The 24,835-nt window shown below is 40.3% G+C and overlaps 4 protein-coding genes across 5 annotated transcripts; all 4 read left to right on the top strand.

Annotated features, from left to right (window-relative positions):
• The first annotated feature begins 84 nt into the window (after positions 1 to 84).
• On the top strand, positions 85 to 15,028 carry LOC101480007 (uncharacterized). Of its 2 annotated transcripts, none has more exons than XM_004553135.6 (16): positions 85 to 849; positions 2,308 to 2,511; positions 2,595 to 2,663; positions 2,803 to 2,842; positions 5,287 to 5,432; positions 6,184 to 6,378; positions 7,372 to 7,458; positions 7,566 to 7,764; positions 7,894 to 8,117; positions 8,206 to 8,448; positions 10,606 to 10,851; positions 11,235 to 11,430; positions 11,708 to 11,913; positions 12,857 to 12,957; positions 14,108 to 14,279; positions 14,360 to 15,028. In XM_004553135.6, exons 1-16 carry the CDS (start codon positions 471 to 473, stop codon positions 14,740 to 14,742), a joined length of 3,090 nt encoding a protein of 1,029 aa, XP_004553192.2. In that variant the 5' UTR covers positions 85 to 470; the 3' UTR covers positions 14,743 to 15,028. The 2 variants fall into 2 exon arrangements, with proteins under 2 accessions (XP_004553192.2, XP_004553191.2); XM_004553134.6 differs by having other exon boundaries at positions 88 to 849; positions 2,800 to 2,842.
• Positions 15,029 to 15,129: 101 nt separating this feature from the next.
• On the top strand, positions 15,130 to 17,213 carry LOC143419358 (beta-1,3-galactosyl-O-glycosyl-glycoprotein beta-1,6-N-acetylglucosaminyltransferase 3-like). The gene has a single exon (XM_076885796.1). The coding sequence runs from the start codon at positions 15,355 to 15,357 to the stop codon at positions 16,621 to 16,623; it is 1,269 nt and encodes a 422-aa protein (XP_076741911.1). The 5' UTR covers positions 15,130 to 15,354; the 3' UTR covers positions 16,624 to 17,213.
• Positions 17,214 to 17,352: 139 nt separating this feature from the next.
• Positions 17,353 to 18,911, top strand: LOC101474413 (beta-1,3-galactosyl-O-glycosyl-glycoprotein beta-1,6-N-acetylglucosaminyltransferase 3). Its single transcript, XM_014407869.4, has one exon. The coding sequence runs from the start codon at positions 17,547 to 17,549 to the stop codon at positions 18,804 to 18,806; it is 1,260 nt and encodes a 419-aa protein (XP_014263355.3). The 5' UTR covers positions 17,353 to 17,546; the 3' UTR covers positions 18,807 to 18,911.
• Positions 18,912 to 23,128: 4,217 nt separating this feature from the next.
• LOC106674750 (beta-1,3-galactosyl-O-glycosyl-glycoprotein beta-1,6-N-acetylglucosaminyltransferase 3-like) lies at positions 23,129 to 24,570 on the top strand. The gene has a single exon (XM_014407873.3). It carries the CDS (start codon positions 23,206 to 23,208, stop codon positions 24,124 to 24,126), a length of 921 nt encoding a protein of 306 aa, XP_014263359.3. The 5' UTR covers positions 23,129 to 23,205; the 3' UTR covers positions 24,127 to 24,570.
• The last annotated feature ends 265 nt before the right edge of the window (positions 24,571 to 24,835 follow it).

The following is a 24,835-nucleotide window of genomic DNA, read 5'->3' as shown; positions in this document are numbered from 1 at the left end:
ACTGCTGCACTCATTTACCCCTTTATTAGGAACACCCGTGGATATATAAATCTGCCATACATTTCACAAGGCTTCTAAATGTTATGTTTTAATTACTTTAAAACAAAAAATAAGATAGAAAAAGGGGGATCAGTCTACATAATGTTTATTACTGATGTCAAATTAGGTGACGATGGTGGTGGTGAAGTAGACCTCTGGGCTAATGGGTTAGACAATAGGTTAGGAAATCTTTTTTTTTTTTTTTATCTTTTTTTTTTTTCATTTTTCTTTAAAGTTCTGTCATACACAGGCAAAATCTCGAGTTTCTACAAGAAACAAATTCTCCAAGGTGTTATTTTAATAGACGTACCTAACAGGTAGACGTTTGGTTTGGGATCTACATTCCAGTGCTGGGGAAATCATTTATCTATCTATCTATCGTGACTCACAGAGACTGGGTGTTTTCTCATTTTCTTTGGCTCGTTGACTAAATGCTCACCGCGGTCCATTCTCATTGTCCAGTGTTTCACTTGAACTGGTCCAGCAAGTTATCTCTGGGCTGGTGCCTCACACCGAGTCCCCATATCGATCCGCCAGCTTTACCTGCCGCACGGACACTGCGTCTTTGGAGACAGTCCTCACTGTTTGCCGTCTTTCTCACTTTCAACCGAAAGTCCTCGGGCACAGCCATGAGGTCTTCCGTCGCGTTTGTCATTCTCCTGGTCTTCTGCGTTGGATTTACTGGATGTAAACCCTCGTCGCCCTGTCCGAGTGGCCAGTTTATGCTGAAGAACCAGTGTGTCCTGTGTCATCCCACCTGCTCCGAGTGCTACGGACACGAGCTGTTTGAATGCACTACCTGTGGAGTTTGTGAGTAGGATTTTCTTAGCACGTATAACGCGGTGAATATAGGGCTGTTGTTGATGGCTTTCTCAAATGAAAAAAAGGCGATTTTTATTAAATATCCATTACATTTTCCACACACACTAGCTTGCAGTGCATTTGATATACCCACGGATTTTTTTAAAGTCGTGTATCTTATGTGACAATAACTTAAGTTTTCATCATCATTGGCAAAAAGATCCAACACAGTACCTATGAAATGAGGACATGAGAGCACTAAATTTGCATGCCATTGTTCATATAATTGTTTTTTTAAAGGATTTTATTATAATTTGTTATTATTTTACCACACCTATACCAGATTATGACAAAGACCTGTTGACGACTCAGTAATCCAGTTTTTTTTTTTTTTACTAGTCTATTTAATGATTACCCAGCTCTTTAAAAAAGGCTTTTGTTCGATGAGGAGCATTCAGCTCTGGTTTACCATTTACTCTTGTTAAACAATCAGAGAGGCTGGCTGTAGGACTTGCTGGCTACCTCTGAAATAGGGAAGGGTTGAATGTATGAATGTATGATCGTTTTTCACCCGAGTTTTCACGGTGTAATGTGATCGTGTCAGAAAGAGGCCTTTGTTAATCAGAACAGGGAAAAAATATCTGGAAGAGCTGGAAGTAGTGCTGTTGACTAGGCTCAACCTGCAAAAGCTGCAACTCTGTCCCTCCTTCCCTCACACTCTCCCTCCCTTGAACACACACTACTGATTCTCTTACTATACATTGTTGCTGGGTGGACCTATGCTTGGTTGTCATGTGCCATATTTTTCTGATCATGCTGTGATTGAGGAAGTGGAAGGATAAGAGAGGCAGCAGCTTGCAGCCGCTCTCCTCCCTGTCTCACACGTCTTCTGTGTGGCGCTGAGCAGATGAGACAATGCTGTAACTCGGCTGCTCTCAGAGATGCCTCAGGTGCCACAGGTGCCTTGCTAGGCTAGTGGCAGGTGGCAGAGCATTAATCATGAGGGCCAACACAAGGCTGTCTCTGCTTACAGCTCTGATCTCTGGTCTCCCGCTAATTGCCAGTGTTTATATTAGTTGGAGCATCAGTCCACAAGTGATCTGGCACTGTTGCTGTCTGCAGTCAGTTTATAATGATCTTTATGCCTTCCATTCGCCTGCCGCTATTCTCTGTTTTTATTAAATATGCATGTGAAATCTCTGAATCCAGCACCTCCCAGCAGTTGCCACAGATTCCCTCAGCAATCCTCATCTTTCATTAGGCACTTACTTTTACACAGTTGCAGTGTCTTTTTAACTTTCCTTCATCCGACTGGCTGTCAGATGAAGAAAAGATTAAAGCTTACCTCTGTATTTATTAGGAGAATCTGAATGTTTTTCACTCTCAGAATACGGCAAACAGCATTTTTATGATAAGGGAAAATAGAGTATGCTAACAGCTCCTCCGTGACCTCCTCTTCCTCCTCAGATGAAGACGGACAGGAACGTTTCCTCCACCAAGGTCGCTGTCGGACACACTGCCCACGGGGATTCTATCCTGACAGGGGTCACTATGCCTGCCTGCCCTGCATAGCCAATTGTGAACTGTGCACAGATGGCAACATATGTGCCAAGTGTCGAGGACATTACAAACTTCACAATGGGGTCTGCCAAACAGCACTCTGCGGCATAGGTAAGTGCAAAACAGAGTTTTTGTGGAGGCGATATCTTTGCCTAACAGAGAGGCATTCAGTATTCTGGACCTCTGTGTTTCAGGGCAGGTGCAGGACCCTGATACAGGAGAGTGCATTGACTGTGAAATTGGCTGCAAAACATGTTACACAGGTAAACATGCTTTCTGTATGAGGCCCACACACCATTACTGTTTAGCGATGTATATTAAAACGCTGATAAAGGAGCACAATGCAGTTTGTTTCTCCCTATGAATGCTAATTAATTACCTTTTCTCCTCTGTTCCCAGAAGACCCAGAGATCTGTAGCAGCTGTGTTGAAGGTTACTTTCTGTGAGTGTTTTTTTTCTTACCTTATTATTATATTTTGATAACTGTGTTTTCCTCCTGTTCTGCTCTGAAATCATCCACAGACAACAGCGTCAATTGGCAATTATCTTTTCATTGTTTATGGATTTGACAGGTATTTTCTATTAGTTTGAATATTAGTAATTATTAGTAAAAAACACAAAAAATTGAAATCATTATTTTTTGTAATTTCTTTTCTGATTTTTAACAGTTTTAAAATTAGTTAATCAGTTTATGCTTATAAATTTGAGTTCAAAAGGTCTGAAATGTTGCAAATAGTAAAATGAGAAAACTCGACTTAGTTATTTGTTTATCCGGCATGGAACAGTTATGCTTTTGCATGCTATGCTTTATGATTTTTCAAACAGTTTTTCTTTTTTTATGGAGATTAAATATGCTGCCAAGAAGCAATTAACCTCACAATGACCCTGTAATTGTTTTTTACATTCAATGGTATTGCTTTGCAGGAAAAAAAACAACAACAACAAAAAACGGGTCTTGTAAATCTACATGCACTGTGAGGCATTATATGGCCAACCATTTCACAAATTGCTTATCAGAATATGCTTAGCTTTCTTGCCTCTACAGAAAATTGCATCTATATTCCTGTTTACACCAGCTTATCAATTGGACGCAGTGTGTAACACAAGTTATAGAGCCAGAACAGACCCCCCAATTGTGCACTCCTCCCTCGAGTTTAGGCCTCCTGGAATCGTGTGAATCAGGTTACCTTCCATTCAGAATCATACGCTGTTACCTGAGCCTTGGTTTTGAGCTCAGAAGAGACTTAACAAAGTGTTCTTATGTGTAAGGAGTAGAGAAAAACATGGAAGAGCTGCAAGAAAATACAGCACCTGCTTTTGTGGATGCTACACAGGTTTATTGGGATAGTCTATTTTTCTGCATCTGCTTGTGTAGTTTTCTTTAAAAGTATGGTTTTAGAGATTCAATATGACTGTTCATCTTAGCATTTTATGTTGTTATAGCTATTATATATCTACATGTGTAGCAGACAAAAATAAAATAAATATAATCCAGCAGGGAGCTATTATAAATTGGAAAAACAGCCACACTGCGACAGATTGTGACAGTTTCGAGCACTAAAAGAAATTCCTCCTTTTGAGATTTTGCTGGTAGTGAAAAATGTTAAAGTTCGACAGCTTTGGCATAACCATGAATCAGTGAGTCCAGTGTTACTCTTGCATTAAACGCCGCCTTTTAAAAGAAATCACAGCATGATGGATGTTTGGTATTTATTGGCATTTACTTTCCTCCCCAAGGAACCAAAGAAGTGCAGCAAAACCAAAAATTGCTGTGATTCATTCTCACTATAATTTAAATCCTTCATTTCCCGGGGCTTTCTCTTTTCTGAGACTACCTGCAGTATATTTTCTTCCTTACTAACAAAGTCCAGGAGTAAAAGACCTAAACAGAAGTTGCGTTGGAAATGCAAATGTGCTCTTCTGGAATGGATAGCCTGGTGTTTGCACAGGGGGATTCTTAAACATCCTGCAGATTTTAAAGCAGAGTAGTTTTTCCTGGCAAGAAATGGGGCCTGGTTTGTACCAGCTGCTATTGTGAACCACTTGATGGATGCATCGTGGCGCCTCCAGCTGTTCCTCTTCAAACAACCCCCACATCTTAGCACCAGATCCACGGCAACGCAGTAGGAAGGGCAGGTTGGGCTGTCACTGGTCAGGTTCCCTTATGTAGGAAGGTGGTGGAATAGGCTACACAAGATGCTGCATCACATATGTTAGTGGCTTATTTGCTGCTTGGCTAAGTCCCTCTTTCTTTAATGTTTTAGCGTGACATCTTTGCAAATCAAATCTTCACTTTTTTTAAAGCTCGTTTCTGGGGCAGCTGTCTCATGTTTAATAAGACAGTTAAGCCCCGAAGGACTGATAGGATAGGTTAATGACAGAAATCACCCCATACCTGCGGGCTACAAATAAAACACCAATTATCTTTTCGCCTTAAGAAGAAAGTAGAACCACAATATGCTTGAAGAAAGCCAGCCTACATTGTGCTTCCTGTCCCTACTGTTGTTCGTCTAAACTGCACGAGTTGGGAGAGGAGTGCTCTGAAGTCAACAATTCATCTACAGGTGTGCGGCTTACTGACACAATGCATGTTGGGATTACCACTTGTGTGCGGTATACCTTGTGTTTCTGCTGCCATCAGATCATGGTGCTTTTCATTGGCTTTTTTGATATCACAATAGTTCTGTTCAGCATGTTTGCTTTGCAAAACAGAGTCTACTTTCATTTAATAGCTGTGGCAGGGAGTTCAAGTAATGCAGTCACTGACCTATTAAAAGTTCTACTGAGGAAAAATACTTTGCTAATTGCCAGGGATTCTTATTGCTCACCACGTGCAAACAAGTTAAAGAAACTAATGGAAGATTTTCAATGAACCTTTCTCTACAGTTTCAGGCACCAGTGTCGCAGACATTGTCCTCAGAGCACCTATGAGGACAGAGGCAGGCGTGTCTGTCTCTCCTGCCCAGCACCATGTGAAGACTGCAGGAATAACACGCACTGCTTTGCCTGCCAGCCTGGTTACTTCCTCAACGGTAGAAGCAAATAACAATCATATATCTATGCTTTCCTTACTATCAGTATACTAAATGATGCAGATGTTCCATACCATACTAAAAGAGTATATTCAATATATTCTTTAATCACGTTGTTTTTGAGACTAACCAAAGACAAATGAAAGCACTCTGAGTCTTAATTTGGCTTGCAAAACATGTTCATTTAAGCAAATCTGTAACATAAGATATGCAAATGTATGATTTATGCAAACAAAGAAGAAGGGATTGTGTTTTTGTGTTCTGTAGGCGTGGGAGAAAAAGGTTGGAGACTGTAAATAAAGCCTGGAAACAAAACTATAGTAAAGAAAGGTTGGCGAGCCCACTGCTGCACTAATCGGCCTCCACCTTCTCCAGCTACAAGGTCCAGTTTCAAAAAAAAAAAAAAAATCTAGGTCATTGTTTTGTGCCTGGGCAGTCAGATGGAATTTGGAGAGAGAGTGATCCTATAAGGGCAAAGGAGAAGGATTTACGCAGCAGTGAACAGCTCACTTATGAGAATAAGTTTATCAGCACAATTTAAAGAATAAATAGTGTTTTTACAAATCAAAGTAACTTCTTATGGTTTCTCTTGACTTATTTCTACAGAAAAAAGTAGAAGAGAACATGTAGAGAAGTGCTTTTGTCTGCTATAGCATCCATGTTTTTAAGATTGTCAGTATAGAAGAAATGCTGTAATGGAATAATGTCGTAATAACATTAGTCCCTCTCTGTGCTTCTGTGTCTGTGTCAGAGGGACAATGCATTAAAAAGTGTCCTCAGCAAACCTTCAGCGACTCCAGCGGGTGGCGCTGTCAGTCTTGCCACAGCTCGTGCCAGACATGCCACGGACCTCGTGCAACAGACTGCGACCTTTGTCCTGGTGGGAATTTTCCTGTACATGGACAGTGTCCTCACATTAACTGCCCACAGGGACAGTATTTTGATGGTAAGTAGAGGAAGCACGGTGAAAGCTGACTTAGGCTGGTTAAAAAAGAAGTTTTATGTGATCCACTGTAATCCAGGTAAATTACAGATTTACAAATTTACGAACAAAAGGACAGAATGACATATCAGGTCATAGCTGAATCGCAGATAACACTCGTAACACGATACTTCTCTGAATCTCGGGTGGAAATGATTGCTTTTCTCCTTTGGGTGACACTGGAGGTCAGTACACTGTCCCAGAAATGTGGAGGGATTCATCGTCTTGCTCAAGGACACTTTAGGAAGTTGATACTTGCTGCTGAGCCCACAAGCTTGAACCCTGCTGAAGGACCTCTGGGGTCATCTGCCTCAAGCATCTACCTCTCTAGCCCCTTCTCTTTTGTGTCTGTGTCACCAGCACTTGGATACAATACTCCATTGTTCTTGTTATCAGCCATATACGGTTAATAAGTCGATTGTTTTAATTTCCACATCATTGGTTTCATTATTTGCTTACGCGTGTGGATAAGCCAGCTTCGTCAGGAGCAGTTCGCATTCAGCCATCAAGTATTTTTCCAAGCTATATACTGCTATTGTAAGGAAACAGCTTCATTTAAAACATTCTACTTCTTAGGTTTCGATTTTAACACAGGTGTCATTCACATATCTGTAAAACTGACCAGTGCTGTCACTTTGAGCCAAGAGCTGTTATTGCGCATTTGCAATTTAGTGTTTTTGTTTTGTTTTTTTTAAAACACTAGTGCCTGTTTTATCCTTAGGCAACACTGAACATGAATGGTTTTAGAGCAATACCTTTTCTTAATGTTTGCTTTTGAATACAGAATGCAATAGTCCAAAAGCTCCTGATTATCAATCATTTCTGTTTATTTCTGCCCAGAGCCCTTTCTTATACAGTCTATTTGTGCCTGAGACACTAAATCTTGTTATGGTTCCCTCTTGTGGTGGGGATGGTTAAAACAAGCTGTGTGCTGTATGTATATTCTTTTCCATCCAGGGAAATATGGTGAATGTCACACGTGCAATGTTTCCTGTAAGACCTGTTTTGGCCCACAGGCACTGGATTGTTCTTCTTGTTTTAAAGGTAATATTTACTGCTTTTAGCTTTTCAGAGTAAACTATCTTAATCGCGATGTTAATTCTTGATGCCAATCGTGCGAGTGTGGATGTGTGTGTATTTGTGCTTCACAGGATATTTCCTGGACCAGGACAGTTCCTGCGTAGAGCAGTGTCCACCTGGCTCATATGCGAACTCTGCCACTCAGCTGTGTGAGGACTGCTCTCCCAGCTGTGAGGCCTGTGTGGACACCAGTGATAACTGCATCAGCTGTTCCAAAGGCACCGATAAACTTTTTCTCCACCAAGGCCGGTGCTGGTCCAATTGCCCAGAGTAAGCAGTTTGATAAGTGGTGAAACAAACACGGAGCTATGCAATGATGACACGATCTTCTTCGTGCTTCGCTTCTCTTTTGTTTTCTCCCAACCGTATTGGGGTTATTTTTGTTTTGTTTTTCTTTAGAGGTTTCTTTGAGACAGCAGAGGGGTCGTGTGAAGCCTGTGATAGCTCCTGTCTCACCTGTGATGACATCAAATCCCAGTGTCTGTCCTGTGCTGACGGCTACTACCTGGAGAGTGGCATGTGTAGACTCAACTGTTCGCTGGGAATGTATCCTGCAGATGATGGTACCTGCAGACGATGTCCTCCCCACTGTGAAGTTTGCTCAGATGACAGGACCTGCTTCCGTGAGTTATTAGCACAGTCAGCAGATTTAAAAGATATAATGTTCGATACAGGTGAGAGATTTGTGTTATAAATTTTTCACCCCTCCAGGGTGCAGTTTCCTCTACTTGATGCTGAACGGTGAGTGTAAGGCTAGTTGTCCTGTGGGCTATTATGAGGACATGGAGGAGGGCCGCTGCGGTCAGTGCCACCCTACGTGTGGCAGCTGTTCAGGGCCTTCAGCAGATGATTGTGAGACCTGCTCAACCTACAGCCCCAAGCTCTATAAAGGTGTATGCTCAAAGGACTGCCCCGCTGGTACTTACTATGAGACTGCAGCTATGGAGTGTCAAGGTGAGCACCTGGATTCACAGATTTGATTTGGTTTTAAACACCAAATATGTGGAGTTTTCTTGTTACGGCTTCACCGTTCTACAGCGAGAATTCTTTCTAGTTTTCATGATGCTACTACGTCAGTTCAAAGACCATAAATTCAGATGTCAAAATGATTAAAATACACTTTAATCATTTAATCATTTTAATATTTATTCAATTTTGATGAAATTGAAATTTTAGAAATTGAAACTGTAGCAACTATGAAATGCAACTGTCAAATTTCATTTCATTTAAATCCAATGATATTACCTCTGTTCGAGTTTTGGATTTGACCTTCCTAGTAGCAGGAATTCTGCAGTGTTGCAAAGTTATTTGTTTTTATCCCTCAGCCGTAAAAGGCTGATGGGGTGTGGTTGTCACCTTGCGGAGCGGGTGGCTGGCACGAACACTCAAGTTTATGAATGTGATAACTCGAGAAGGAAACCACCTAAGACTTTTAAATTGATAAAATTATTAATTATTTAATTATTATTATTATTTAATTAATTAATTATTAACTAAAAATTTCAGAAAACTTCAAATCTCGGCGACCTCGACCTCAAGGTCAGAAGATCTTGTGAATGTGATAACTTCAGAACAAAGCAACATAGGATTTTCACATTTATACCATAGGTGCATCTACTAGGAGCCTGAGGGGTACTACTGGCACCACCAGAACTTTTAAGATAATGTTAAGATAACCCCACAAGTAATATTCTCTAATGTTTTTTCACAATGTGTTGCTGAAAGTACTTTGACTCACAGGACTTGCATCTGTGTAATATAGAGTTGGGATATCCCTTTGAATAAGTACGGTAGTTGGATAAATTAACATGTAGATGTGTTGCAATAATCATGCATAATACTCTGGGTAATTGATCAAACTGACCCTTTCCATGTCGTAGTTTTTAGGGAATTGATGTAAAAGAAGCCCAGAGTTATTATTATTGTATTTTCTGATTCATTTTTATTTGATTCTTTGATTTCAGAGTTTCATTTAGTTTCCAGAGTGGGTTTGCTATTTTCAGTTTTGGTTTTACTGTTTGAAAATGTTGCCTTTTAGTTTAGTTTGTATTAGTTTTAGTGTTTATTTCATGTGCTGGAGGCAATGTTTCGGAAAAAATCTGGCACAGACTTTTTAAAAGCAGTTTACTCCCAGTCCTGCAGTATTATAGTATCTATACTATACTGTAGTGTTTATACAGTCGTACCTATACTACTGTATAAATTAGATCATAATGTAAAATAGATCAGCTTGCAGCACCACATTCGTTTCAGCGGAACTGCTGATTTTTTCACTGTACAGCTCCTATTCCCACCACTTGAATTTGTATATCAGCAATCGGTTCTGGATCTCCTCCACAACGTTAGAAGTGTGACCCTTCAACTTGTCTTTCATTTTGGGGAAGAGGATAAACTCACCAGGAGCCAAATATGCCAGAGTTGGGCCAGTGGTGACAACACCACGTAGCACAGTGGAGATGCTAAAGTTTCTCTCCCTTAGACAGCTCAGCGTAATATAGTAAAGCTCACCACAGAGAATCAGACAAATTTAAGGTGCAAGCTCTGTAAAAGTATAATAAAAAAAACCAAAATGCACATGTGCCGCCTTGAGGTTTGAACACTGTGGACTCCACACACACTAATGTCCACAGACATGAAAGTTAGGTTAGCTAGACTCAGAAAGTTAAATGTTTGCGCTAGACTCAGAAAGTTAAATGTTTGCGCTGTGCTTGAGGTCCATGGAGTGGTTAGAATGGCACTCACACAGAACAGTCTATAAAGCGTGCACTAGAAGTCCACACCAAGTACACAAAGAAAAAACCTTGAAAGCGAGATCATCCAATTTTTTCCTCACACCTTCTATTAGACTTTCTTTTCCATACTAATTACCTTGAATAATGTTAAAGCTTGAATAAGCGTTAAAAATAAAATAAAACAGAAAATGTGTAACAAAGGGAGGTTAATGCAATGGCCAAAAGCAATTACTAAACTCACAACTGAGTGATAATGAAATAAGCTATTTGCTTAAAATGAAATCCATTCACCTCTAAAACATGATTATTGTACCCTCTTGTGTAAATGTGGTAATGTGACATGAAGGTGTTGCAATCTGCTTTGCTTGGTTGTATTTAGAGTGCCACCAGACTTGCCTTAGCTGCACCGGGCCGGACGCCAACGAGTGCACCCAGTGCGAGAGAGGACTCGTGTTGGATCCAAACACGTTACTGTGTGGTGTGACGGGTGATACGGCCTGCCCACCGGGGACCTACCTACACAACGACCAGTTCACCTGCAAGGGTTGCCACCGACACTGTCTTTCGTGTGAGGGGCCAGGCAACGATGAATGCCAGACCTGTGCTGTCCCCAGATATCTTTACAGTGAGCATTTTCAACAGGTTTATGTGCAGACACAGAGGTGATTTGTGGTATAAATGAAAATCAGCACAAAACTGATTGTTTTAAAGTTGATTTATCATGCAAAGACAAAACAAATCTGAATCATTTATCTTTTAACTGTTAGCTCTACAGGTGTTTGAAAAAGCCTTTTCTCATTTTAATCACTAATGAAATTTTTGGCCCAAGTTATAGACTTTGCTTTTGCATTTAGTGCTCTCACAGCTGGCTTCATAATAATGGCTTTTGTAAGACTATTTGACAATTTCAGGTTAAACAGATTTATGCAGTTGTACTGGTTGCTTCTCTGAAGTGAGTACGCCACCAAGTTAAGGTGCTAACTCTGTTGCTGTATGCTTTTTTTCCAGACAGCACATGTGTTAATATGTGTCCTGATGGCACGTATACCACAAGGCAGGAAGCTGATGGAAAGATGTTGGGACTCTGTTTGCCTTGTGACCACGTGTGTTCCTCTTGCACTAGTGCATCACCAAGAGATTGTCTTACGTGTTCTCCAGGATATCTGCGGCTCCTTCAGCTCTGTGTCACCCATTGTCCCACTGGGTAGAAAGCTCTGTTACTATTTGTGAAATGTTTACCTCAAGTAGACAAACAATTTCTGCAAACAGACCTTTATGCTTCAGTGACACCAAACTAGAGATAATACAGTATTTGTTTTGGAAGTGAACCAAAGTTTCTTAGGAAGAAAGGGTGTAACGTGGTTTCTCCTTCTTCAGCAGCAAAGTAACTTTTTCTTAAAGCTTTTTTTTTTTTTTATCAGTTACATATTTGACAAACATGAAGGAAATGTTTTAACCCATTTTTTTATGCATTTCTTCAGGTATTACAGGGAGGGCTCCCAGTGTCATAAATGTCACCAGTCCTGTGAGCTGTGTACAGGACCGGGGCCCGAGTCTTGCAGGGCATGTTCCCCTCCTCTGCTGGAGCTGAAAGGCACCAAGCTGTGTGTCGAACGCTGCCCACACCGCTTCTATCAGTCTAACGACATCTGCAAAAAATGTCATATCAGTTGTCAGACATGCATAGGTAGGTAGAGGTGAAATGTCAAACCAGTGAGTCAACAGAAACCCATTTTTAAGCATTCAGGCATGTTTTTTACATGTTATTTATTTTACTGTGTTACATACAGCTTTTTGTTCTAATCATTTCATTTAATTTCAGTTCAGCAAACAGAAAAATAAAATTCCTTCTGAAATGTAACACTGATGTAACTATTTAGACCATTTGCTTTCATTTTAACTCAGGAGTCTCTCTTTCTCTTAATCATCTTTGAGATGTTTCTGTACCTTGATTGGCACATGAAAACAAAATCAAAGGGGAAGCAAAAGGAACTCAAAAGCCCTCCCTAAAGTGCTTGTAGACATGACTGTGTGGAGGCACAGATCCATATTCTTACAGGGAGCACATTTGGAGCAACAAGCACTCTTCCTGTAGACAAACGATTCCCAAACTGAGGAATCATGAGAGCAAGATCGTGGTACTAAAGGTGGTTAGGAACCTGGTGACCTCCAGAGAACCTGTGGTGACATGGGACAAATAGAATATGCATTATAGCAGCACTCCAGTGATCTGGGTACAGTATCTAGCAGCACAGCTTCATTCAGTAGTATTAAATGGGGGGGGGGGGAACCCTCAATTGTTACTTTATTTTTTATTTTGTAGACTGACTGTTGACTGTAAATGGTTTTCGGATACTAAATGGTGGTATGCTGGGTAAGACTGTTACCTCACAGGGTCCTGGATTTGAATCCAGTCTAGAGTCCTTCTATATGTGGATGTCTGCATGGGTCTCTCCAGTTACTCTGGCTTGTTCTCACAGTGTGATGAACTGGGTTGCCACCACCACCACCTTTGACCCTGAACTGGGGCTTGAATAATTTCTGACTGTACTTTATATTTCCAAACTGTCAATATCGTGGATTCACTTTCTCATTAGGTATCTGCTCAGTGCCTGTATGTGTGTTTGCAGATGCCTCTCCTCAGGGCTGCTTGACTTGTGACTGGGGCAGCATGCTACAGGACAAAGTGTGCTATCCACGCTGTAAGGAGGGACTGTACTTTTCTGAAGAGGTGGGTTATGATTAGGGCTGTTCGATATGACGATATAAAAACGTCTATCGTTTCATTTTATGCTATTGTTTGTTTCGTGGTGTCACAAAATAAACTGTTTACGGCAATATTTTTCATCGTTTTGATGGTCACTGTAGTGGCTATATTAATTTCTTAAAGTTCTCTATTTCTCTTATATTCAATATAACCACACTACAGATGGACAAGCGCCTGTTTTATGCTTTGTGGTTAGCAACAACAACGGTAACACCATCGCGTGTCCGCTTGTTTATGTTCCACATAAACCTTTCACAATAAAGCTCAAGATCCTGTTGAGACTTTTCAAAATAAATTGAATCACGTGAAAGAGCAGATTATTTACGGATGAGAAGTAAAAAAAAGAGCCGCCAGGTGCTAAAAGACTCAAACGTTAGAACAGGCTTTCCCCGCAGCATGCCGTGTAATAAATACTCACAAAGAAAACGGCGGGCATTACAATTTATGTCTAAAAATGTATCGTTTCATGCATCGGTTAAAACACTCGACTCCAGCTACATGACGCCCAGCTGGAAACACTTCCCGCAAGTCGAGCTGCCCGAAGTTCACAGAATTTACAGAAAATGTTACAGTTTTGTGATTTATATCATTATCAGACGATAGAATTCTTATATCGGGATATGAGATTTTGGTCATATCGCACAGCCCTAGTTATGACTTAATGATCGTCTTGTCATTGTACTACTCTATGTATCATAACCATTGTATTTAAAGGCAAATGGCAGGTGTTCTCGCTTAAATTGATAGCATAGAATCTGCCTACAGACACTAATTGATCACACCACCGTAAATGAGTGAAATAATAAAAAACACTGATCCAAATTAATATTTTAGTTTGGCTGCCACATATATTCGTAAGCGAGCTACCACGGATGTTTGCTGTATGCCTACTAGCTTGTGACAGTACACAAAAGAAAGTACATAGACATCCTCTCAAAACCAGGATGTAGTAAAACAGGATTAACAGTGAGTAATACTGACATACTGAATTGTCAGGTTAGAACTGATAGTGGTGAAACAGGCTGGGCTATTTGCCTTCCATTCTCTTCAGAGCATAACATAACCTCTGGCATAACCTTTTATCTAATGTCTGTATCTAACTGTTCGATTGTAGGAAACATGCAAGCCTTGCAACAAGTCATGCAGGCATTGCTACGGCCCCGGACCTGACCACTGTCTGACTTGTCACACTGACTCTGCTCTTCATGCTGTGGAGAACCGTTGTGCTCCATGCTGTCAGACTGGAGGCAATTACACCAATTGCTGTGTTTGTGACAGCCGCTCAGGTAGTGATGCTGTCTTTCATAAGCGAAAGAAAAGTGTATAGATGTGACAGTTTACTAAAGGAATTTTGTGTTTTTTCTAGCACTGTGTGTGGAGGCCCCCCAGCCTAAATCAGGAGACATCCAGGAAACCGATATGAGTTTGTCCTCCAGAACTCTGAAGCACACCTCAGCTGCCTTGCCTATTGCTCTGCTGCTGGCAATTGGTTTGACTCTGGCTGTATTTGTCTTGGTTAAAGCCCATGCTAGGAAGAGGCTTTGTTGGAAACGAAGCTATGAGAGATTGAGTGGTAGTGCGAACATTAACATGCCCCACGGCGTGCCCGAGCCAGATAGCGGAGATGAGGTAGATGTGGTGTACACCAGCAAAGGTGGATCCGTTTATCGGCGTTACAGCTTCATCCACGAGCAGGACACAGATGCAGACCAGGATGTGGATGAGAACATCCGTTTTAGTCATTCTTAGATGCATTTAGAGCTCAGAGTAATTGAGGAATGTTTCGGGATGCTCAGTATCAAGACGGACACGTAGTCAAAGTTAAAATAGTTAATGTGTAAAAGAGAATGCAGCAGTAATTTTCTTTGGTATGTTTCTTTTGACTTCAGGTGAATATTTATTCTATGAAGTGCCTGTATCTGTATAATGGAAATTCTTAGACACGTGAAACAGTACAGATCATACACGTTTGTGTAAATGTATATGGGTTTTTTTTTTCAACTTGATATTAAAGTCGTGCTTGTGAAACAGTGAATTGGTCATATACTGTAAGTTAAACTTGTTTGTTGGAAAGAGAAAATCTTTTCTAATTTACATCGTTTGAATGCCTTGAAACAACTGCCTTAAACCCTGTCATCCTGGTAATGTTATCAGTGTCATCTGGTCTATCAGTGGCATCAGTAGAGTTGAATACAATTCTGCAAACTGTAAAATACTCCAGGAATGTTTTTTGGTTTTCCACACCTTAGTTTTACATATTTCCTAATGTAATGAAACAGTGCAGCCTCTCACCATTTAGTCGAACTGTAACCTGCACTGAAGACAAAGTCACCTGTGTGGCAGTCCCTTTCAAACAAGGATATGTATTTTACAAAGGGTCGTATGTTAAGAAATCTTTTTCTTACCTTGATGGTTTTGTTCCTTTCTTTTGCTCTTTGGACATTTGGCTCTGAACAGTCATCGTCTGATCTGCAAATACCTCCTCAGTTCTCAGCTGATCTGCCTGGTTGTTCGACTATTATCACTGGTGATGTGAAAGGTAAGGAAGGTGAATTAGAAAGGCTTCTGTCATCCAAGAAAAAGAAGAATGTTTTTTCTGAGGACTTCTACATTAATGCAACAGTCAACTGTCAAGTTTACGTTGAAGAAAGAGGTTTCATCACAGCTCCTCTCAGTGAGGAAGAGAAAGATTTCCCCATTGCATACTCCATGGTGATCCATGACAAGATTGAGATGTTTGAGCGGCTTCTACGAGCTGTTTATGCTCCTCAGAACATTTACTGTGTACACGTGGACCAGAACTCCTCTGCATCATTCATGAAGGCTGTGGCTGCGATTGCTTCATGCTTTCCTAATGTGTTTGTAGCCAGTAAATTAGAAAGAGTGGTATATGCCTCGTGGTTCAGAGTACAGGCAGATCTGAATTGCATGAAAGATCTGCTAAATACTCACATCAACTGGAGGTACCTGCTTAACACCTGTGGGACAGACTTCCCCATCAAAACAAACAGAGAGATGGTGAGGGCACTGAAGCTTCTCAATGGGAGGAACAGCATGGAGTCCGAGGTGACTTCTGGCTACAAGAAAGGTCGTTGGCAGTATCACCACAATATCACAAAGAGTGTTATCAACACAAATGTGAGGAAAAGTGACCCACCAATCAGCATCCCCATGTTCTCAGGAAATGCCTACTTTGTGGTCACAAGAGCTTTTGTGGAACATGTGATGGAGGACAGAGAGGTTCAGAAGTTTCTGGAGTGGGAGAAGGACACATACAGCCCTGATGAGCACTTGTGGGCCACCCTGCAGAGGATGCCCTCTGTTCCTGGGTCAATGCCCCAAAATGGGAAGTATGACATGTCAGACATGCTAGCTTTGGCTCGGGCAGTGAAGTGGTCGTATTCAGCAGGAGATATGAATAAGGGAGCCCCATATTACCCATGCACTGGTGTTTACAGAAGAGCTATTTGTGTGTATGGAGCGGGTGACCTCCCATGGCTCCTGAAACAACACCACCTGTTTGCAAATAAGTTTGATCCAGAGGTTGATGATGTTGCCATAAGGTGTCTGGAATCAGTGCTGCGTTTCAAAGCTTTAGTCCATGACCCACTGTCCACTAGGAAAATGTGACCATTGAGTAAAACTTACAATGAATTAAAAGTGTCATTCATTATAAGTGAAGTTTGCGTTGTTTGTTGTAAGTAGAAAGTCCTTTCTAAGTTACACCCGTAGAAGATCCTGAAACAAACAACTTCATTATACTCGCTCTTCTTGGTAATGTTATCTGATTGCATTTAACACTACTCTAAAAGCGGCATTAGTAGTGTTGATGCTCAACTATGCAACAGGCAAAAATGGTCTCGGATATTTTTTAGGTTTTCCACACCTTAGATTTACAGACTTCCTTATGTAATGAAACATCCGTTTTAGTCATTCTTAGATGCATTTAGAGCTCAGAGTAATTGAGGAATGTTTCGGGATGCTCAGTATCAAGACGGACACGTAGTCAAAGTTAAAATAGTTAATGTGTAAAAGAGAACGCAGCAGTAATTTTCTTTGGTATGTTTCTTTTGACTTCAGGTGAATATTTATTCTATGAAGTGCCTGTATCTGTATAATGGAAATTCTTAGACACGTGAAACAGTACAGATCATACACGTTTGTGTAAATGTATATGGGTTTTTTTTTTTCAACTTGATATTAAAGTCGTGCTTGTGAAACAGTGAATTGGTCATATACTGTAAGTTAAACTTGTTTGTTGGAAAGAGAAAATCTTTTCTAATTTACACTGTTTGAATGCCTTGAAATAACTGCCTTAAACCCTGTCATCCTGGTAATGTTATCAGTGTCATCTGGTCTATCAGTGTCATCAGTAGAGTTGAATACAATTCTGCAAACTGTAAAATATTCCAGGAATGTTTTTCGGTTTTCCACACCTTAGTTTGACATATTTCCTTATGTAATGAAACAGTGCAGCCTCTCACCATTTAGTCGAACTGTAACCTGCACTGAAGACAAAGTCACCTGTGCGGCAGTCCCTTTCAAACAAGGATATGTATTTTAAGAAGCGTTGTATGTTAAGAAATCTTTTTCTTACCTTGATGGTTTTGTTCTTTTCTTTTGCTCTTTGGAGATTTGGCTCTGAACAGTCATCGTCTGATCTGCAAATACTTCCTCAGTTCTCAGCTGATCTGCCTGGTAAGTTGGCTCTTATCCCTGGAGGCAAGCAATGTGAATTAGAAGGGCTTCTGTCATCCAAGAAAAAGAAGAATGTTTTTTCTGAGGACTTCTACATTAACGCAACAGTGAACTGTCAGGCTTACATTGAAAAAAGAGGTTTCATCACAGCTCCTCTCAGTGAGGAAGAGAAAGATTTCCCCATTGCATACTCCATGGTGATCCATGACAAGATTGAGATGTTTGAGCGGCTTCTACGAGCTATTTATGTTCCTCAGAACATTTACTGTGTACACGTGGACCAGAAATCCTCTGCAACATTCAAGAAGGCTGTGGCTGCGATTGCTTCATGCTTTCCTAATGTGTTTGTAGCCAGTAAATTAGAAAGAGTGGTATATGCCTCGTGGTTCAGAGTACAGGCAGATCTGAATTGCATGAAAGATCTGCTAAATACTCACATCAACTGGAGGTACCTGCTTAACACCTGTGGGACAGACTTCCCCATCAAAACAAACAGAGAGATGGTGAGGGCACTGAAGCTTCTCAATGGGAGGAACAGCATGGAGTCTGAAGCCACTCCTAGACGCAAGAAAGGTCGTTGGCAGTATCACCACAAAGTCACCAACAAAGTTATCGGCACATATGTCTGGAAAAGTGCCCCACCAATCAGCATCCCCATGTTCTCAGGAAATGCCTACTTTGTGGTCACAAGAGCTTTTGTGGAACATGTGATGGAGGACAGAGAGGTTCAGAAGTTTCTGGAGTGGGAGAAGGACACATACAGCCCTGATGAGCACTTGTGGGCCACCCTGCAGAGGATGCCCTCTGTTCCTGGGTCAATGCCCCAAAATGTGAAGTATGACATGTCAGACATGCTAGCTTTGGCTCGGGCAGTGAAGTGGTCGTATTCAGCAGGAGATATGAATAAAGGAGCCCCATATTACCCATGCACTGGTGTTTACAGAAGATCTATTTGTGTGTATGGAGCGGGTGACCTCCCATGGCTCCTGAAACAACACCACCTGTTTGCAAATAAGTTTGATCCAGAGGTTGATGATGTTGCCATAAGGTGTCTGGAATCAGTGCTGCGTTTCAAAGCTTTAGGCCATGACCCACTGCCCACTAGGAAAATGTGACCATTGAGTAAAACTTACAATGAATTAAAAGTGTAATTCATTATAAGTGAAGTTTGCGTTGTTTGTTGTAAGTAGAAAGTCCTTTCTAAGTTACACCCGTAGAAGATCCTGAAACAAACAACTTCAACAAACAACTTGGTAATGTTATCTGATTGCATTTAACACTACTCTGTCAGCGGCATTAGTAGTGTTGATGCTCAACTATGCAACAGGCAAAACGGTCTCGGATTTTTTTTTAGGTTTTCCACACCTTAGTTTTAGATACTTCTTTATGTAATGAAACAGTGCAGCCTCTCACCATTTCGTCAAACTGTAACCTGCACTGAAGACAAAGTCACCTGTGTGGCAGTCCCTTTCAAACAAGGATATGTATTTTACAAAGGGTCGTATGTTAAGAAATCTTTTTCTTATCTTGATGGTTTTGTTCTTTTCTTTTGCTCTTTGGAGATTTGGCTCTGAACAGTCATCGTCTGATCTGCAAATACTTCCTCAGTTCTCAGCTGATCTGCCTGGTTGTTCGACTATTATCACTGGTGATGTGAAAGGTAAGGAAGGTGAATTAGGAAGGCTTCTGTCATCCAAGAAAAAGAAGAATGTTTTTTCTGAGGACTTCTACATTAATGCAACAGTCAACTGTCAAGTTTACGTTGAAGAAAGAGGTTTCATCACAGCTCCTCTCAGTGAGGAAGAGAAAGATTTCCCCATTGCATACTCCATGTTGATCCATGACAAGATTGAGATGTTTGAGCGGCTTCTACGAGCTGTTTATGCTCCTCAGAACATTTACTGTGTACACGTGGACCAGAAATCTCTGACCCTCTGACTGCAGGTTTTCCCGAATCGTATAAACTCATCGCATATTAATAATCAAGGAACTGCCCTCCCAGCCCATTGTTCCTTCAGTGGTGCTAATTGCAGTCATTATGCAATGTACTGTTTATAAGATTGGGGAAACCTGCTGAGACCAGCGGAGGTCACGCTGAACAACGGCAGGACGTTTAAGCGTGATCAGCTGTTGTTAGCATTTATTTAATATTAATTTCTAGTATCAGCTGATGTTCGGTGGAGCCACAGCTGTAAAAGCTGCTGGTCATGATATCGGTTTGTGTATGTGGGGAGAGGGAAACATGAAGATGAAACCAGGAGATGTCCTTACTGAATCAGTGTTTGTGTGTACAGAGAGACAGCCAGGTTCACAATGGATATAAGAAAGTTTTTTTCAAAAAAAGGAGCCACATTCAGGTAAAATTGTAAAATCAAATGATCCGTGAATCAGCAATAATGTTCGATCAGTGTTTCAATATTTATATCTTTTATTAGATATGCATGTGGTTTGGTTAGGACTTTTTGTTAGTAGTCCGCTGTAAAACTTTTAATGCGTACTCCAGCACATGACAAAACACACAGACCGCACCGGAAGAACAAAACTCCCCCCACCATACTATTCCGGTTGGGCTAGTCCCCCACAGTTATGGCAGGTCTGCACAAACAAATATTGCTTGGTGATCATTTAACCAATGATCTACAGTATTTGTTTCATATTAATTTAATTTTTCATCTAATTGTTTATAATCTATTTGTGTAAGATTGTCAGTCCAAAGAGGGAGAGAGGAAAGAGGGGAACATGAGGAGAAAGTACAAGGTCAGGAAGAACCGGGTAAGAAGACAGACAGGGAACAGTGACAGGCACAACAGAAACTGTTAAACTGACAAAGAGAAAAAACCTGATTTTACTCACACAATCTGGAAGTTGTTTTCCCCCTATATTAAACCTGCTATGCAGAATCTGCAAAACCAACATAACATTATCATTGATTGGGGAGATTAAAATTAATGATATATTTTTATGTGGTTCAGCCACAACTCTACTTAAACCTCAGCCAGTAATAGGTAGGCCAACCTTTGGACCATCCGGTTGTCTGTATGACTGCCGCAGTACGTACATCACATTTGCACACTATCAGAAAGTGCCAAACAGCCCTGGTGGAGTGAGGAGCTGTAGAGAGAAGCAGAGTGCTCTGTTTCTATTCTAAAAATGTTTTAAGCTTGTTTCAAAAGATTCTGTACTGCAGCTTTAAATGTTTTCCAAAAGCACACATACACTTATCAGTGTTTCTCAAACTTTTTACAGTGTGTACCACCTGATAAAATGTCAAGCTCTCCCAAGTACCACTATGAATGTATGAAACTCATAAATCTTACAACACAAAATTAGAATTATTAAATTAGTAAAATTAGTATCAGCAGTAAAGATTTTTTCATACATTATATACATTCTACCACAGGCAAAGTTGCCTCACTTTCATAGTTTTTTATTAATATTTTCTAATAATTTATTTGTAATGTTTTTATTCTGTTTTGGGAGTATTTTTTTATGTATCCAAAAAATGCAGTCAGTTTACTTTTTACTCACTATGAGCATCATCCATTATTCTCCCCCAGTAATTAAGGTTAGGATATGTATTTTTTTTAATATTCCAATTCATTCTTCTTTTCCAGCATTTAAATAACCTTTATCAGATTTGATGGTTTTGCTACAGACTTTTCAAAAAAGTGTTTTGCATTTCTTTCACAAATGTGGGGATTAAATTGTGTTTAAATGTACAAAACAGTGATGTCATGTTTTGTGACGAGGACCCAGGCACAGAGTAATACTTACAATGATTTAAAAGTGTAATTTGTGATATTCGAGTTATTTAAGTAAATATCATGGCATTGATATGTAGTTTTTGAGATTTAAATAAATTATTATAAAGATTTATATTAAGAATTTTTTCATTGCCTTTAGTGAGGTGACGAGGAAACAGGAAGGCAGAGAAATGGAGTTACATGAAGCAAGGGTCCAAAAGCCATGCAGCATAAATAACTGAGCTATTGAGAAACATCGACTAAAATATCAGTCATGTAATATGTAAAAGCCTGTGGTTGTTACTGTGCCATTGTTTTCTTGAGTTTTTTTTTTTTAATTTTATGATCAAAATGTTAATGCCTCAGATGCATCTAGAGCTCACCCTAACTGAGGTATGTATCATGGATGCACAGTATCAAGACGGACAAGTATTCAAAGTTAAAATGGTTAATGATCAAAAGAGAATGAAGAGTTAATTTGTTTTGGTAGGTTTCTTTCGACTTAAGGTGAATATTTCCTATATGAGGTGCCCGTATCTGTACAGTATATTACCATTTCTTAGACCACGTGAGTAATGTCTGAAAAGTTACAAGTTTGTGTGAATGTATATATTTTTTTCAACCTGATATTAAATTTGTAAGTGAAACTTGCATGATTTATTGTAAATAGAAATAAAATCTTTTCTAATTGATGCTATCAGTACACCTTGAAACACACCAGCGTGTTATAAACTATCATCCTGAAAATATCATCTGTTTGAATTTGCACTGGTGTATCAGTGACATCAGCACTACTGATGCTGTAAGAAATAGAGAGATATTTTTTAATGCGTATCTGCTCATTAGATTGTTTTATGTAGAAAAGAAGGCCAGCTTTGAGACTAGGTCACAGGCTGACAAGAAACTGCATGTTTTTTGTAGAGTATGAGCAACAGACAGAGTGAAACTAAGTTCAGACAGACCTTAGAAAGGGGAAGTTATTGCAAGCTGCACAGGAAGTTTTAGTGCACAGGCATATTAATAGATAAGACACAGAAAAGTGGAACTTTGCCATATGAGGAATGTTGGTATCGAAACTGTGTGACGTGTAAAGTACCAAAATAATATATGAGACATAGTTTATGATTCTAATGTTAGAGATCCTGCAACTGGCGTTTGGGCTGTGCAGGGGTCTCTCTCTTCCGGAAGATGATTGAATAAAAAGAAATATAGATGTTTTAATACACTATGAGTCGGTTTTCTCTGATCTATCATGGGGACAAAAGAAATAGATGTAATAGGCATAACCTCCCAGGTAATGTTTTTATTGTCTCCGCCTTAGCTTGACACACCTCCCCACGGTGCAGCCTCTCACCATTTAGTCGAATTGTAACCTGCACCGAAGACAAAGTCACCTGTGTGGCAGTCCCTTTCAAACAAGGATATGTATTTTACAAAGGGTCGTATGTTAAGAAATCTTTTTCTTACCTTGATGGTTTTGTTCCTTTCTTTTGCTCTTTGGAGATTTGGCTCTGAACAGTCACCGTCTGATCTGCAAATACCTCCTCAGTTCTCAGCTGATCTGCCTGGTTGTTCGACTATTATCACTGGTGATGTGAAAGGTAAGGAAGGTGAATTAGAAGGGCTTCTGTCATCCAGGAAAAAGAAGAATGTTTTTTCTGAGGACTTCTACATTAACGCAACAGTGAACTGTCAGGCTTACATTGAAAAAAGAGGTTTCATCACAGCTCCTCTCAGTGAGGAAGAGAAAGATTTCCCCATTGCATACTCCATGGTGATCCATGACAAGATTGAGATGTTTGAGCGGCTTCTACGAGCTGTTTATGCTCCTCAGAACATTTACTGTGTACACGTGGACCAGAACTCCTCTGCATCATTCATGAAGGCTGTGGCTGCGATTGCTTCATGCTTTCCTAATGTGTTTGTAGCCAGTAAATTAGAAAGAGTGGTATATGCCTCGTGGTTCAGAGTACAGGCAGATCTGAATTGCATGAAAGATCTGCTAAATACTCACATCAACTGGAGGTACCTGCTTAACACCTGTGGGACAGACTTCCCCATCAAAACAAACAGAGAGATTGTGAGGGCACTGAAGCTTCTCAATGGGAGGAACAGCATGGAGTCCGAGGTGACTTCTGGCTACAAGAAAGGTCGTTGGCAGTATCACCACAATATCACAAAGAGTGTTATCAACACAAATGTGAGGAAAAGTGACCCACCAATCAGCATCCCCATGTTCTCAGGAAATGCCTACTTTGTGGTCACAAGAGCTTTTGTGGAACATGTGATGGAGGACAGAGAGGTTCAGAAGTTTCTGGAGTGGGAGAAGGACACATACAGCCCTGATGAGCACTTGTGGGCCACCCTGCAGAGGATGCCCTCTGTTCCTGGGTCAATGCCCCAAAATGGGAAGTATGACATGTCAGACATGCTAGCTTTGGCTCGGGCAGTGAAGTGGTCGTATTTAGCAGGAGATATGAATAAGGGAGCCCCATATTACCCATGCACTGGTGTTTATAGAAGATCTATTTGTGTGTATGGAGCGGGTGACCTCCCATGGCTCCTGAAACAACACCACCTGTTTGCAAATAAGTTTGATCCAGAGGATGATGATGTTGCCATAAGGTGTCTGGAATCAGTGCTGCGTTTCAAAGCTTTAGGTCATGATCCACTGTCCACTAGGAAAATGTGACCATTGAGTAATACTTACAATGAATTAAAAGTGTAATTCATTATAAGTGAAGTTTGCGTTGTTTGTTGTAAGTAGAAAGTCCTTTCTAAGTTACACCCGTAGAAGATCCTGAGTTTTATTTTTGCCTTTAGTGGTTAAAAAGATAAGAATGTTGGGAGGTGTTGTAACAAAGCAAAGGGGTCTAATGCCTTGGTTTTTCAACAACTATGGAGAATTAGATTTTTTCAGATCAGCAATAATTTATACTAAAATGTCAGTCATGTAAATGTAAAATCCCGTGGCTGTCACTGTTCCTTGTCATTTTTGGTACTTCTTTCAAGCCTTCTTGTAGAGCTGTTAATAGTTTCTTGTCAGTGAAACCTGTAATTGCAGTGCCATCTAGTGGAGCTCAAGTATGGCAGAAGAGACACGCAAAGGTGAAAAACATTGCTTAAAGTATGTCTATTAAACTTTCACAACAGATCATTTGAAATTCAAATCTTTTCTTTTTAAGTGTATTGTTTTTGTATTGTATTTTTTTTATATTGTATTTAAACAGAGGTTTCTCAAATTTTGTCCTTGCAATTACTAGGTAGTTAACTCAGCTCACATTGTCTCAAGCAAAAGTTTTAACCTAACGGAAAGCACATTTACTGCAGAACTACTGCATTAGGCTACATTTTTATTTCCATATAGACAATTAATAGCTGAGTGCACGTTGCCTTTTGTT

Source organism: Maylandia zebra, linkage group LG7 (genome assembly GCF_041146795.1).
Source record: "Maylandia zebra isolate NMK-2024a linkage group LG7, Mzebra_GT3a, whole genome shotgun sequence".
Taxonomy (NCBI): Eukaryota; Metazoa; Chordata; class Actinopteri; order Cichliformes; family Cichlidae; genus Maylandia; species Maylandia zebra.
The sequence above is the reverse complement of the archived record's forward strand: the minus strand, read 5'-3'. Positions and strand labels throughout refer to the sequence as shown.